The sequence below is a fragment of the Haliotis rubra genome, unplaced genomic scaffold, assembly GCF_003918875.1.
Source record: "Haliotis rubra isolate DU_JTF1 unplaced genomic scaffold, ASM391887v1 Scf417, whole genome shotgun sequence".
Classification (NCBI taxonomy): Eukaryota; Metazoa; Mollusca; class Gastropoda; order Lepetellida; family Haliotidae; genus Haliotis; species Haliotis rubra.
In genome coordinates, this window is record NW_025767099.1 from 892,581 (window position 1) to 909,684 (window position 17,104).

The 17,104-nt window shown below is 40.7% G+C and overlaps 1 protein-coding gene across 1 annotated transcript; it reads right to left on the reverse strand.

Moving 5' to 3' along the window:
* Positions 1-1,642: 1,642 nt before the first annotated feature.
* Positions 1,643-16,620, reverse strand: LOC124288397 (aminopeptidase Ey-like). Its single transcript, XM_046724915.1, has 10 exons — positions 16,473-16,620; positions 16,158-16,264; positions 14,451-14,613; positions 12,019-12,166; positions 11,300-11,379; positions 10,043-10,150; positions 4,996-5,163; positions 3,962-4,102; positions 3,057-3,135; positions 1,643-1,916 (listed from the first exon to the last, which is right to left on the reverse strand). The coding sequence occupies exons 1-10, from the start codon at positions 16,616-16,618 to the stop codon at positions 1,767-1,769; spliced, it is 1,290 nt and encodes a 429-aa protein (XP_046580871.1). The 5' UTR covers positions 16,619-16,620; the 3' UTR covers positions 1,643-1,766.
* Between the last annotated feature and the right edge of the window lie 484 nt (positions 16,621-17,104).

The following is a 17,104-nucleotide window of genomic DNA, read 5'->3' on the forward strand; positions in this document are numbered from 1 at the left end:
TGTTTGCTTCTGAATTTTCTAATACGTTTTTATCTCATTGCTCCACCCTAGGGTATTCTCAATAAGACAGTTTCACGACATCTATTGTTTGTTCTTTGCAACCTTCCCGATGTGTAATTGATCTTCAGTAACCCATGCTTGTCGTAAGATGCGACTAACGGGATCGGGTGGTCAGGCTCGCTGACTTGGTTGACACATGTCATCGTATCACAATTGCGTAGATCGATGCTCATCGTATTGATCATTAGATTGTCTGGTCCAGACTCGATTATTTCAGACAGCCAGTATATAGCTGGAAATACTGCTGAGTCTGGCGTTAAACAACAACCCAACCAGCCAGCCACCTGTCAAACCTGAGTTGCCGGTCAAGGAGACTGGGTGTCATGAGTGCAGTACAAGTTGATTGAAACTGTCGTGCACATACCGTCAGGAAATATTTGTTGACAGTTCATTTGAGTCTTTGCAGTTTGAAGAGAGTTTTACCCGCTGAACATGTTATCAAGAACACAAAACTTCATGAAGTTTAATTAGACGTTGATGTTTACTGAAAACAATTTGAACAATTTATATATGTACAAAACATGACCTATCAATGATTGGTTAGCGGACTTCGAGAATTAAACACCTTCGTGCTCCAGTTTGAAGACACTAGGTTGAAAAAACCCGACAAAAGGGTAGGCTGTCTATTTTACTAGTCTAACTACTCTGATTTCAAAAACAGCGCGCTTGTTTAAAATGCTACCATCAAAATTCCGTTCACGTGCTCTGCAAATTAGTGTTGACTGCACGTGATGACTGACGGTAGATCAATGAAATGGTATAAAATCATATTGGTGCTAAATAAGTTATTTTTAAGCCGAATTTTCTCGTTATTTCAATAACAAAAATCCCGAAAGTTCGAAAATTTTAGCACGCTAGTTCGATTATATTTTGCTCATTTCGATTAATTTCACATTATTTTAACTTTATCTAAAACTACTCATAATTTCGGCAATACTCCTGTCAATATTGATACGTAACACAAGTCTTAAATATAGAATACATGAACTATATATACAGTGGACTCCTTCTAAACCGACATCCCTTTGGGACCGGTGAAAAATGTCGAAGTTTAGATTGATCCGAGGTCTTAAATATATACATGTTTAGAGAGTTTGTATAAACTCATTACCAGAACTTAACATGTGATTTCACCACTTTGTGAATCCAATGAACAAGTAATTAGCTGTTTGATTCGCATTTTAAAAGTTGGTGAGTAATTAACAGTTAATCCTATTACGCCTTGGCAGGTCACCTCCCGTACAAGCATGTTGATTGCTAAATACACACTATGTCGTTTTAGAGAGAGTCAATTTGCACTAAAAACATGTTTTGGGACCAGAGTGTCAGAATTCGAATAGAGGCATGTGGGATTAGAGGGGGTTTCTTAAATGATATTATATAGGGACAAATTCGGGACCAAATAAATATGTCAGTTTACAGGGAATGGCCGATTAGAGGGATGTCGGTATGGAGGGAGTCCGTTGTATATGCATTAAGAGAGTTTTAGCTAATTGTCTGATTTACGATATCAAAGTTCGTTCCCACCCATTCCGTGTAGATCCATGATCACACCATAAGTGATACATGTCCATATCTTTGGATTAAGACAATTTTAGTTCCTTGTCAAATTTTCGATCCAGTTCACGAAGATCTCAAATTTCGTTCCCATCCATTCCGTGATAACAGCCTTCATGATAAGTGGCTATCGTCGGATGAAGAGAGTTTCAGTTCCTTGTCTGAATCTGCAGCCAGTTCTGGAAGGTGTCGTAGTTCTTTCTGAGCCACTCAATGTTGGCCCTGGTTGAGTCCAGTACCTGAGTGAAAGCTGAACCAGCTCCAGAGAAATCCTCATCGCTGTTCATGAAGTCTTGAACCTGGAATAACGAGATAATTGAGCGAGTTAATAAGGTGGAGACATTACAAGTTGTTCACTGGTCCCTCGGGGCCCATGGGTTGATGTACCCTCGATGTTTCTTTATGTTCAGGGACCCTCGCCCTCAGGGACCAGTGAACAACCTATTTATCTTACAGAACACCTCAATGGTAATTTAGAACTGTTTGAAGCACGGGTATCGGATCATAGTATGGAGTACCAGACGACAAGACAAGAAAAACTAATTTAGAGTTATCTCCCTTCTATCGATTTGCATTCGCAAAACATCGGTAATTTCCGTACATCATACGTGATTCAATGTTATTCGAGATAAAGCATTACTACTACGAAGTACCAAATGAGTTCGGCATTACCAGCGGGGTACATAGAAAATGTTACTCGCTTGTACGCTGGGTACATTGAAAATAATAGAAGAGCGCTCAGCCAATCAGAAAACGACATTTATGTGTGAGGCAAGATAAATAACTACATGTCTTGATCCGACAAACCCGTGATTGATATTATAAGCAACGTTCCACGCCATCGAAATACGGTGACACGATCATCCCATCAGTGCGTAAATGGGTTGAGTTTAATACGGCTTTTACCAATGCTGCAGCAAACTCAAGGCAGGTGACAACAGAAATGGGCTTTGCTTTAACCGCAAGGCTACACCAAAATTATATTATTTTAAGTTTTATTATCATTATAAGTTTTCTGATCCAAAACCGTCAACAGATGGAAACGTTTAATTTGGGCAATGTAACTTAATATTGTTTTATGGCGCATTATAGTCTCCACTTTAACCACTACTGTGAGCAGGGGGGTGGGGGGTGGGGTGGGGTGGGGTTAGCCTTGTGGTTAAAGCGTTCGCTTGTCATACCGGAGACCCGGGTTCGATTCTCCATATGTACAATGTGTGAAGCCCATTTCTGGTGTACGCCGTGATATTGCTGGAGTATTGCTATAAGCGGCGTAAAACTAAACTCACTCTCTCACTCACTCAGTCACTACTGTCACCACCGACATGGACGGCGCTACCACAGTAACATTAACATAGATTTTGCAATGAGGACTCAATAGCTAATAAGATGATAAAAAGAAAAACAAACAAACATCCGAAACAAAACCCTAGCTGTACCTTTTTGTATTCTTGTTCAGTGTTGAATTTGACGCTGATTTCACGCAGAAGTCTCCCCACGCCGGAAACGGACTGAATTCTGTGAAATATTTTATATGATCATGTGAACAGAGCAAACGGAACATAACTGAAGCTGATTTCTCGGATGAGTCTCTATATGCTGGAGACGATTTTTACTTGGAAACATAAGTTACTTGACACACGTGAACAGAGGAAACAGAACCGATCAAAACACGCAACTACAAAATTCAGAAACAACTGAAAGATGACGGTATTGAACCATGAACCAGGTTGAACAAGGTTGAATCAGTTTCGCTGATTTGGTCCACACGTGTCACAATTTATCATCCAAAACTGTGTTCCACAGGAGATATCGCTTGTGTGAGATCATGATATCTCCTAAGAGATATCGTTTTGACAGTAGATTTTGTACAATGCCCTGACAATGCTATGACGTCATCAACTTGATGATGGTAGTAGTGTTGAGAGATGTACATTTTTCATTGAAATCTAATAATGAATGATTTTTGATGATAAACAGAATCTCACCCTCGTGTCTACTGATATCAATTATATCAACACTCGTTGATAAAGGTAAACATATCCTCGGCAAGCCTCGGATATTTGTAACTTTATCAACTCGTGTTGATATAATTGATATCAGTAGACACTTGGATGAGATTTTCTATATTCCAATTGCTTAGATCGATGAAATGTTCGAGTCTGGTCCAGACAATCCTGTTATGAGCATCGATGTACGCAATTGGGATACGATGACCTGTGTCAACCAAGTCATCGATCCTGACCACCCGATCCCGTTAGTCGCCTCTTACGACAAGCATGGGTTACTGAAGAGCAATTCTAACCCGGATCTTCACGGGTCCTTATACATGATGCAGACTTACACTTCAGTGAGACGGGCATAGTTGTACGTGACGAAGTTCCAGGCTAGGTCACGCCCCCACGGGCTGTTCGCCACATAGGTGATGGTGGTCCGAGCGTCCTGGGGCCGGACCTCGCTGGCGTTGACCGACATGTCTAGCAACCTGGGCAAGTGCAGACCGACATTTAGTCTCAGAAATGAAGTCTTCTATAAAAGTATAGATCGAGTTCTTTGTTCTTTGAGAAACATTTATATAATTCTGAGACAAACATAATTTAAATGGACCCAAGAACAATGCCTAATTTCAGACTTGAGCTGAGATACCTGGACTTGTCCAATCAATCTAGACCTGAGTTGGACTCAGCCTTGAAATTATCCACGAGGGGAAACATGTCATTTATAGTTTGAGCTGAAGAAAAACATTTTATAGAAAGTTGTTACTTGTTAGATATTTTAGTGTATATAATATAGGTAATAGTTCCGTTCGGGAGATTGTATCCTCTATATCTTCAGGTAAATGTACGCTAAGATTAGTGTAGGGATATCGAAATGTGAGCTCTTGAGGTAGTGGATGGGCGCATTACATGTGTCATTTCGATACAATAAGCATATGCTCTGAAATATTGTGCTCCTCAGTTTTAAAGAATCGATGTATATAACTTCTAAATGTCATTCAATGGGTTTTTCTATTAGTTAGTATGTTGAGAATAAGAGAATGTGAGCTAAGGCAGTCCTGTTGAATAGAGCTGTGAGCTAAGAAGGCAGTCCTGTTGAATAAGAGCTATGGCAGTCCAGTTGACTAATGGTGCCACTTTTGTAGCATAAATGTCTTTTTTAAAAAAGAAATTCGATTACATATTATGATTTGAAATATATTCTTCTTGTTTCAAATTTATTTAAAAACTTGAAATTTCGATTCATTCTCGATACGTCGATAATCCTTTCGGATTTTCGAGAAAATAATCGAATTATGTGAATAAATACTCAAATTGTCACGAAATTAACTGAAACCCCAAATCGAAGCCCCCACAAAATAACTCCTTGTTTAACACCAACCTCTGCAGCAGCCAGGTTTCTGTGGTGCAAGACAAGGCTCGTCTCAGTCTACTCTTCTCAGAGCTACTCTGCTCCGTGTGGTATTTCTCATATACAAACTGCCAGTGTTCCAGTCCTCCGTGTCTCACGGCTGTGCAATAGTACGTACTGCGCAGGTCCGGATACATGCTGCAAATAAGTAGTTCCGGGTTAACATGTCAGAATATACAAGATGGTATACACGGCTGTACAATAGTACATACTGCCCAGGTCCGGATACATGCTTCAAATAAATACTTCCGGAGTCACATATCAGAATATATCAGATGGTACACACGGCCATCTTACCTTCATGTCTGACTGGTTAGATCTGATTGGTCCATGAGATCTTGATAAAACTTTAATTCCGCCTGGGAGGAATTAACCCCTTTATACATCTCGATTATGAAACAAATACCTGGATATTGTTGATCAAGTTGATCGCTTTTTTCAAATCAAATTTCAATCCCATTACAATGACGGATTAAATGGTGGGCAAGACCATAACTTTTTATCGAGTCAGTGATGTAACGTTGATTTCTTATTCATGTGTTCTTTTCATAACAATGTTTATTTAAAAGTACATCAAAGTTGCTAAAAACATCAACATTTATGCCAGGTGGTCTGTGGTTAGGGAGCATTAATTGTTATAAAGTTCATAAAAGTGGGAATAGGTCAGTGGTGTAACTGTCAGTGGTATAACATGGGAAAATGTTACGCCACTGACAATTTTGTTTATACACCACTGGCAAAATATTCATTTAAGTCACTTGTTCACAAAACTCAGCTGCTTTGCATTGTATTTATCCAGTATATTTTATGACCATTAACTCATGTAAAGTCTGTGAAGGTAATTTGTTCTGGTATATTAGTATATAAAGTTCAGAAAAATCAGTGGTGTAACAAAAATGTCATTGGTGTAACAGTATTACTACAATATGTTCATTTTATTGTTTTAATATTATTTTGAAAAACCTTTTAAAATCTGAGTGTTCAAAAGTTGCTATTGAGCTGTTCAATTCTATTAATGATCAATTAAAGGCAATTAATTTGAATTTATCGTTGAAGTTAATTCAATAAAAATCAGTGGTGTAACAAAAATGTCATTGGTGTAACAATATTACTACAATTTGTTCATTTTATTGCTTTGTATATTATTTTTAAAACCTTTTAAAAAATCTGAGTGTTCAGAATTTGCTGTTGAGCTGTTTAAATCTGTTAATTATCAATTAAAGGCAATTAATTTGGATTTATATTTAGAGTGAGGTAAAGAAAAATCAGTGGTGTAACACAAAATGTCATTGGTGTCACAGTATTCTTTGAATTTGTACATTTTAATCTTAACTGTTGATATCATTTGTTTTCCAATGCCACATGTTGGAAAGCCGTTCTCCAATGATGATTATTAAGTAATCCAAAGCATCATATGGCTGTTGATTTGGTTTACTGTTCCAGTAAGTTGCAGAAAGTTCAGTGGTGTAACAGGCAGGATATCAAAAATAATATGTATTGATATGTATATCAATAGGGGCACATGTGGTTTGCTGTGTCCCCATGTCGGTTCGTATACCTGCATCAAACGCAGGATGCTTAAAACCAGATACCCCTCGTGATACAGCTACAACTGACTTTCTGCATTGGAACCTGCAAATTCAACTGTTGTCTACATTAGGAGATGTCTCCAACAACATTATCACCATCTACATCGACATTGATAACGTCTGACGCTGCTACGTCAACAAGAGGGTAGACGTTAACGCTTGCTGACGTCCAATCTATGACCCTTGGTGAGTCTGGATCAGAATAGCTGTTGTCCTAAGGGTGCCTCAAGCAAAAAAGAATGCCTACCAATGTGTAGAAATAAAGAGTTTCAAGCCAGATTGAAACATTTGACAAACTGTAGAGGAATAATTGAAATCAGTCTCTATTCTCAACGGTATTTGAGCCAACCTTTTAATGTTTTATCAATATGGTCACTTATCTAGCGTTGATCCCCATGCCACAGGGACATGCTCCAAGCTAATACAACATGACATCTTACCCCGAATAACCCAAGTTTACGAAACAACCATTCCAATCCTCGTAGCTATGACACGTTTGTCATATATATTTGCTACAACATCGGGTCGGCATTTATGGAAAATGAACAAGAAATATGGAACATCAATTATTATTGTTTATATGCGCAATATGGCAATTCTTTTCCAATTTACCCTTTATTATCCGTGTAATAAATGCCGTTATGTAGGAACAGTATATATCTAGTATGCTTGTCGTCGCATAGTACAATGATTATTCCCCGGTACATGGTATTTACGTATAGGAGAAAGTCCTCGTATCTGTCTATTCCTGAAAGGTAATGGAGACGAGGCCCGAAGGTCCGAGGCTACATTAACTTTCAGGAATGGACAGATACGAGGACTTTCTCCGACTTAAAATACTCCAAACCTACGGGGAATACAATGCAGATTAATGAACACCAAATATTTTTTTCAGTTAAACCTTAATAAACCATTTTAGAAAAAAATATCCGCTTGTATTCGGTAAATGTATTAAATCAACTCTCTCCTTCGTGGAGACCCTCTATGCGTCAAAGAACGAACTGCTACTTTTCACGTGCGTTGTATGCGTGTAAACCCGTATGTCCCCCTTACTTCACCAAATGAAATAACTCGACGTGCTTTGTACCCGTGTCACCCCGTTTGTCTCCATTACGTCAGCAAATGTCATACCTTGCACGTTTGGGTTGTATAAACCCGTATGTCTCCATTACTTTAATAATGGTATAAAATGCACGTGATTTTGTGCGCGAAAACCCGTATGTCTCCATTACTTGAACCACGTGTCAGAAGACAGTCATAAGGATGGACATCGACAGCTCAGATGATGATGCCATGTTTTTGACCCAGTCAACATACACAACGCAATATTCGGATATATCTTCAGATGAAACTGCTGATAAAGTTATTGTTGGTGACGTTTTGGAGGGTTTCGGTGACAAAATCACTCAGTCGGATGACGAGTTAGTGGCATCTTGTATAGTCGCTGAGAAGCAATCAACGTATGAAACTACGTATGAAACTGACAAGAAGGGAGGGAACGCGTCGGAGACGTCGGTTACCCACAGTGGCAGTCGTTTTCACGAGCCCGTTCCTGACAACATACTGAATGATCTACAAACCAAAAAATAAGTACACGTTCTTTTCGGATGTTTACTTTAAAATGATAATTCTAGAATTGTTTTCAAAAGTATATAAAGTAACGCGCACGGTAAACTTTAACATTTGTACTGGATTTGTTTTGTATGCTTTCTCCGAACATGAAATGGAATTGGCATTTATAAAGTGATTGTGTTATAATAATTATTACGTTAAATCTTACTCGTCTCTTAGAGATTTTCAGAAAGCTTCAGAGATGTTACAATAACATGTACAGATTCGTTTTGTTAATTCTGTTAGCGATTGTGTTTAACATTTATGACCGTTCTCAGTTTATTGTCTGTCGTCAGTTTCGAACACTTTGGAGTATTTAAAGTTGAAGTTTAGTATATATTAGTTTATGATATCATATACTCTATATCTTATCATTTGACTTTTGACCTTTCATGTTTGCCGACATCACAGTATCAAAAATGAAATGGGCTACAACTTTATTCAGAGAATGGCAAAGTAACAGAAACAAACTAGCAGCGGACACTTACAGGAACCTAAGCTTCATTATGGTACCACTGGAGGAAATGAGCGTTGACGAATTGAACTATACAGATTTGTCTGTGAGGTGAAGAAGACGGACGGCACTGATTTCCTGTCTGACACGTTATATGGACTTGTGATCTGCCTCCAGTTACACATGGACAGCATTAGCAAAGCCCACAAGTTCTTAACGGATGACGCCTTTTTGCAAATAAAGAACACCCTGGATAACATGATGAAACGTCGCGCTAAGGATCCATCCAGTAAGCCACCGGTTCAAGCCGAAGTGATCACGCCAGAGGAGGAGGAAGTTCCATGGGCAAAAGGTGTTCTTGGGAGTGATAACCCTAAGCAATTATTGGACACTATTTTCTACTTGGTTGGGATTAATTTCGCCCTCAGAGGTGGCCAGGAACACCGAAATTTGCGCGTCGGAAGGACTTCTCAGTTCTCGTTATCGTCTGATCAACACGGACGTGTTCTGATCTATACTGAGGACGTCTTATCTAAGTCCAATCAGGGGGGGCTTAAGCATCGGAAGTGTAAAGCAAAATCTGTGCGGGCCTATGAGAACGTTGACAAGCCAGAAAGGTGTTTGGTTGAACTCTTTTAAAAATATTTAACCCATAGACCCCAAAACAGACAGTGACCCCTTCTACTTGCGACCATTACGAAATCCAGTGGGCGACGTATGGTACAGCAGTCAAGCAGTTGGCCGCCACAGTCTAGCTGCTACGGTGTCGGACATTTGCCAAAGAGCTGGATTGACCGAACATAGGACCAACTACTCGCTACGCGCCACAGCCGTTACTCGTTTGTTTGAGGCTGGTGTTGACGAGCAATTGATATGCGAGGTAACTGGGCACCGGTCAAGCACAGTGAGGAGCTATAAGCCTGCCAACTCGGCTCAAAAAAGGAAGTTGAGTTCTCTTCTGCAAGGTCATGCTTCAGTTCCTGGGTCAGCCAGTTCTACCGCCTGTTCTAGTACTAACATAGAGAAGTCTGATGACAGTTAAAAAACAACATTTCTGTTACTGTTAGTGTGAATGTCAACTAACTGTAATTTCTGGGAAAACAATCAAAATAATCGATAAAGTATAAAGTTGTGTTTGTTCTATTTAAGTAATGAGTACTATTCCATGTTGGTAATGGTGACTTTTCTCAGGGAAAGTCTCCATTACTGAAAGGTAATGGACAGATTTGCAATGACCCAGCAGAGCAGGTGTATTTCAATACACAGACATGTTCCCAGCTATTAATTTCTATTACTGTTCAAATCTGCAATATGTATTCACTTATTTGATTTCTCGTTTGTCGGTCAGCCTTGTTCCACCTACCTGTTGGGCTGGCCGGCCATCCAGTTGTCCATATTGTTCACAGCTGTGTCCACACACTCTTGGTAGTCATAGTTACAGGCCATGGACACCATCTGAGCAATCTCAATCCTGCAACATTGGATCCATCTTCGGTTATCCAGGGTCCTACATCTCCAGCCCATTATCAAAAAACACAACGTGCTTTTGCTTCATATCTGCCATAAAAGGTATGGGTAAAAAACCGCGCCTGGCTCCCCTTTGAAGACTCGGGTTAGAATTAGTCTTCAGTAACCCATGCTTGTTGTAAGAGGCGACTAACGGAATCGGGTGGTCAGACTGTGACTTGATTGTTGCATGCCATCGATTGGCAATTACATAGATCGATGTTCATGAAGTAAATCATTCATTTAGATTGTTTAGGACAGACTCTATAATTTAATGACCGCTGTCATATACCTGCCAAATAAATAAACAAATAATAATAATAAAATAGTCCATTCATCCTGCACATTGCTCCATGCACAATGCATGCTCGAAGCGCCCGAACAATCTGATTATTATAACTCCGGTATAACCCAAGCTGCCTGTTAGGCGCTAGAGGGTTATAGTGACATGACTATCCCCCCTGGTACCCATTTTCTGCTGGGTGAACAGAGGCAGTTTTGAACAAACTCACTTGCCTAATATGAGACCACATGTATCACATGTGCTTCGTTGTGGGGCAGGACTGAAGTCCCAGAAACTCGGTCACCCATCACCCAAACACGGTCACCCAATGAAGGACTCTCCGCGCCCGTTGCTTAACTTCACCTGATTTGTGAGGTGAGGTGAGGTGGAGGTGAGGTGATGTTGGGTTTAACGTCGTGCTTGAGAATATTTCGCTCATATGACGACGTGCATGCGTGTGTATGTGTATGTGCGGCTGCTTGTACTAGCCCAGACTTAAGCTGGTTTTATAGTGCTAGCCCACTGAGATACCATGCCGCAGTGAAGCATGAATACCCCACTCAGACACATTATACTGACTCCGAGCTGACCAGTCCTTGTTGTACCCATTAATGCCGAGCGCCAGGCAGGGACCAACAAGAACCATATTTTAACGTCTTTTGGTATGACGCGGTCGGGCATCAAACCCACGACCTTCCGCTCTCCGGGCGGACGCTCTTACCACTACACCACGGAGGCGGTACCTGATTTGTGACCTGGACTCTATGCACAAGACCACGCGACACAAGAGGTACAGCTTCTTCATGTAGCACCTCATGTAAAGACACTCACTTGTCTACTGGCGGCATGTCCTCTGTGATGTTGGTTCCAAGGGAAGAATACGGAGTGGCAACTGTTTTGTTCATGAACACCTGTAACACAAATGAAATGTATACACACGCACAGACAGACAGACAGACAGACAGAAGTCAGACAGACAGATGACAGAGAGACAGACAGACTCAGACAGTCTGTCTGCCTGTCTGTGAAATTTATACGATGTATTTGGTAATGATGTACCGCATTTGACTGAATGCAAATTATAGCTGACTGTGTGCGATCTGTCAAAGTTGACATTTAAATCTCCGGGCTTCCCATGACAGGTAAAATAATACATAAATTAAGTAGTAGACAAAACACTCCTCTCACACACACACACACACACACACACACACACACACACACACACTTACTGAGGGGGCGGTGGGGTAGCCGAGTGGTTAAAGCGTCCGCTCGTCACGACGAAGGCCCGGGTTCGATTCCCCCACATGGGTACAATATGTGAAGCCCATTTCTGGTGTCCTCCGCCGTGATATTGCTGGAATATTGCTAAAAAGCGGCGTAAAACCATACTCACTCACTCACTCACTGAGACTCAGTTTTGCAGCTGCGGTAACTTGTCCCAGTAGGTTGGTGGCCACACATGTCCAGACGATTGTTTGTTATGTAAAGTCACATGCACATTCTCTTAAAGCGTGAATGAAATTTATCTTAAATGTGAAATTCTCTACCTGAAACATTCCATACAATGGAGTCCGTTCTAACATGTTTTCCACGTAGCCAAGTTCCCGGCTGAAGGCTCGCCAAGGGGCATAATCCAGATCCTTACTGAGGTAGTTGACTGTCTTAAGGGCGATAGACTGAGCCAGCAGGCCTGCCCTGTAGAAGGGTGTATTGTTATGTACACTGTGTGTTAACATGACGATATGTCACAAAATCTGTTGGCATGTCACAATGTCTGACACTCTCATTCCTTTTCTGTGTATTAGTTAGTGATCACCCAGCTTTCATTTAGGTGTTGACATTAGAACGTTGTATTGCTGCAGCATTTAGCATACCATGACAACATGACAGATGAACGGCGAACAGAACCCTGATACATCCTCATACAGCAGTATTTACGCTGTAATGACAACTTGAGACCAGAATGGGGAATAAAAGCTTATAACAACAGCATTTAGTAATACAGCAGTATTTACGCTGTAATGACAACTTGAGACCAGAATGGGGAATAAAAGCTTATAACAACAGCATTTAGTAATACAGCAGTATTTACGCTGTAATGACAACTTGAGACCAGAATGACCAATAAAAGCTTATAACAACAGCATTTAGTTACCACGGGATGACCAGTGGGAGAGTGTACTCACTTTGCCATTAGTACCAAGCATCGTTAATGATCATATGAGAGAATATAAGTAATAATAATAATACATATGAGATAATATTAGTAATAATAATAATACATATGAGAGAGTATTAGTAATAATAATAATACATATGAGAGAGTATCAGTAATAATAATAATACATAGTAATAATAATAATACATATGAGAGAGTATCAGTAATAATAATACATATGAGAGAGTATTAGTAATAATAATAATACATATGAGAATATTATAATAATAATACATATGAGAGAGTATTAGTAATAATAATAATACATATGAGAGAATATTAGTAATAATAATAATACATATGAGAGAGTATTAGTAATAATAATAATACATATGAGAGAATATTAGTAAATAATAATACATATGAGAGAGTATTAGTAATAATAATAATACAGTAGTATTAGTAATAATAATAATACATATGAGAGAATATTAGTAATAATAATAATACATATGAGAGAGAGTATTAGTAATAATAATAATACATGAGAGAGAATATTAGTAATAATAATACTACTTATGAGAGAATATTAGTAATAATAATAATACATATGAGAGAATATTAGTAATAATAATAATACATACGAGAGAGTGATAACCAAGCTCTTCATATTGTTCCTTATCGTTACACCTGTATTCCAATCTCACTGCACCAAAGTATTCAAAAGTTTAACAAATCAAACGGAATTGACTGCCTGCATACATGTATATTCAAACGTTAAGTGGAAAGTTCCGCCTTCTATTATTTTAACAAAATCGACAAAATTCTTTCCACGTACAAACGAAATCTGCTGAAGGCAGAGACGATTGTACAATTCTGATGGAAGCAAGTGTTCTCGAAAAGTTGAGCGTGCCCCGCCCCACCGGTGGCACCGTCCTATATCAATGCAAAGACTAATCGGTTGTTACCTGGCAAAATAGGGATTTGCATCGGACATCAGTATTGACACAGATACATCAAATTTTGAAATGTCGACCATTCGTAAGCTTTACTGAGGCCTTTAATGTTGTAACCTTGATTGAACAAGTTCTGAGCAAGAGTGGTATGACGCTCTTTAATGAAAGGAACAGCTCGATTATACTCAAAAGTAAACACCAAAACACCCAAGCCTGAAATGTTGAAATATTGCATGAAGGAAAGTTGACTGTTAAAAGTTGAAACCATCCATTTCCTAATACAGCCTTGAGGGGAGTTTGTCGCTCTGAATCTCGGATCCAAATATAAAACACATGAGGCCGACTCACTGGTCTCTTTTATTCCAAGTTCAGGTGGGTAGGGAATTGGCCATTGTATGGTTGTTGAACGATATTAGATCATTGATGTACATGATCGTTAAGTTAAACTTCTTCGTTAAATTCCATGTTCTTAATTTCTGATTAATATGCATAAAACAGGCCGGCAGTGGTAACCATGGGGATGCTTACTTCTTGTCTCAATGTTTTACTGCCTATCTTTTTACATAGATGTCTCCGGCAATGATTCCAGCATTTCACATCTGTTTTCTCAATAAACCCTTTTCTCTAAAATTTTGCTTTCATATTTTACAAACTGTCCCAAACCACTGACGATAGTTACTTAAGGATATCTGTGTTCACCACGTTTATTAACAAATGTGCCATGGATCAAGGAATGAAGTTTTTCCTTGACTGTGTCGTGTTGGATGGTGGTATACAACGTTTAAAAACTGCAAAAATTGAACAGAAATGCCTGCCTTAAGGTATTCCAGATGTAGGTGAAAGACTACGGCCAAGCATTCAGTACTTCGGTAGAGACACATTCTTAATCAAGTTTACCTCGTGGTTGGTTGACATGAAGTCTATTATGTTTTCCCAGATCTGATCTTCGTAGTTGACGCGGTAGAAACCACACTCCTGTATGTTGACGATGATCCAGCCGTCAGGTGGGACAGCTACACCAACCTCCACTAGAACATCACATATGTGTCATATACACCCTACAGAGATGGATGGATGGATGGATGGATGGGTGGGTGGGATGGATGGATGGATGGATGGATGGATGGGTGGGTGGATGGGTGGATGGATGGATGGATGGATGGATGGGTGGATGGGTGGATGGATGGATGGATGGATGGATGGATGGGATGGATGGATGGATGGATTGATGGATTAATGAATGGGTGGGTGGATGGATGGATGGGTGGGTGGATGGATGGATGGATGGATGGATGGATGGATGGGTGGGTGGGTGGATGGATGGATGGATGGATGGATGGATGGATGGATGGGTGGATGGATGGATGGATGGATGGATGGATGGATGGATGGGTGGGTGGGTGGGTGGATGGATGGATGGATGGGTGGGTGGATGGATTTGGGTGGATGGGTGGATGGATGGTTGGTGGGTCGGGTGGATGGATTGTGGATGAATGGGTGGGTGATGGATGGATGGATTTGGATGGATGAATGGGTGGGGTGGGTGGATGGTTTGATGGATGGATGGATGGTTAGCTGGATGGATGGATGGATGGATGGATGGATGGATGGGTGGGTGGGTGGATGGATGGATGGTTGGGATGGGTGGGTGGATGGTGGATGGATGGATGGATGGATGGATGGATGGATGGATGGATGGGTGGGTGGGTGGATGGATGGATGGATGGATGGATGGATGGATGGTGGATGGATGGATGGATGGATGGATGGATGGATGGATGGATGGATGGATGGATGGGTGGGTGGGTGGTGGATGGATGGATGGATGGATGGGTGGATGGATGGATGGATGGATGGATGGGAGGGTGGGTGGATGGATGGATGGGTGGATGGATTGGAGGATGGATGGATGGATGGGTGGGTGGGTGGATGGATGGATGGATGGATGGATGGATGGGGATGGATGGATGATGGGTGGATGGATGGATGGATGGGTGGCTGGCTGGCTGGGTGAGAGGGTGGCTGGCTGGCTGACTGGATGGGTGGTGGGTAGATGGATGCACGGATTAATGGATGGTGGATGGAAGGATTGATTGAGGGATGGATAATGGAGGGGAGGGAGGGATGGATGGATGAATGGATGGATGACGGATGATGGATGGGCGATTGATGGATGGATGGACAGACAATTGGATGGAGGGTTGGACAGACTGACGGACGGGCAGACAATAGGACAGATGGACGGACGATTTACGGCTAGATCGATGGTCTGCTCGGTCGTCGACCCTATTAATACTAATGACCAATCCCTTCATAAACACATTTACATGAAACTGCCAGGCAAAACAAACTACACCCATCTTTGATGATGGCTAGTATATAACAAAGCTTACTGAGTAATCCATGGTGATGTACCCAATACGATATCACAGTTGTGTGTTGGACCTTGGGTTTACAATGTTTCCGCGACTATTGCCTGCACATACTATTCTTTGCCAGACAGTTTCCATCGCGTGCCTCCCCTACTATAACTCACATGGAACACCTAGCCGTGCTATGTTTATATACTCACGGGGATCTCCATTAACATTCATGTAGTGGATGTTGTCGTAAGCGTATTCTTCGGTGAAGTTAATGTTGTTGCTGACGGTGAACGTGATTGGAATCGTCCACTTGTAGCTGCAACAAATATTCTTAAACAGTATAGTTTACAACACAACTACTACTTACTACAATTCCTAATCCTTTCCCATCCATCTTAATCACGTTAAACACATTTTTCAATAATTTATCTTTCAAGCACTTTAATATGATTATGATACCGAAAACCGGATTGGTGCCAGACTTCAGTATGTTACCAGGACTTACACTGCCATCACAGACATACCCGTATGTGCCCACATCTTGACTGGCATCTTCTGCACCCGAGACGAGGAATCGTTGTTGAGTGAATGTGACTTTAGTTGCTGTGACGGAAACCTTGACCACAGGGAAGTTCATCTGGGTCACCCAGGGGTCCATCACCTCGGTCATGTCCAGACCGAGTCCACTGTCAGTGGATTCCTGTAAACAATTAGTATTGAACATAGGAACTGCATGAAGTGGAGCATTTTGTGATGTTCCGATGTGATTACATTGAAACGGTACACAATGCCATGTTTCAGTACACTACCAATGGCTTCCTGTAAATATTAGGCAGTATTGGACATAGGAACTGTACGAAGTAGAGTATATTAGAAGAGAGAAAAATCACTTTGTCAACTTTGATCGTCCAGTCATAGATATATCTTGTCCGAACACCAGGTTTTACCATTCAGGGAGGTTTAACAGTATTTTTAAATTATATCACGGCAATCCATGACGTAAGATGAAAGCCTGAGGTGGTTTGGATGTAACAAGGCTCTCATTGTGGTGAAAATGAGTACGGGAGTGGCGCTGAGTGAAACTTGACACAAACTAAATTGGCCAACAAATATGGCATTGGAACATACAGTCGCAGGTTTCTTAAAAGTCGAAGAC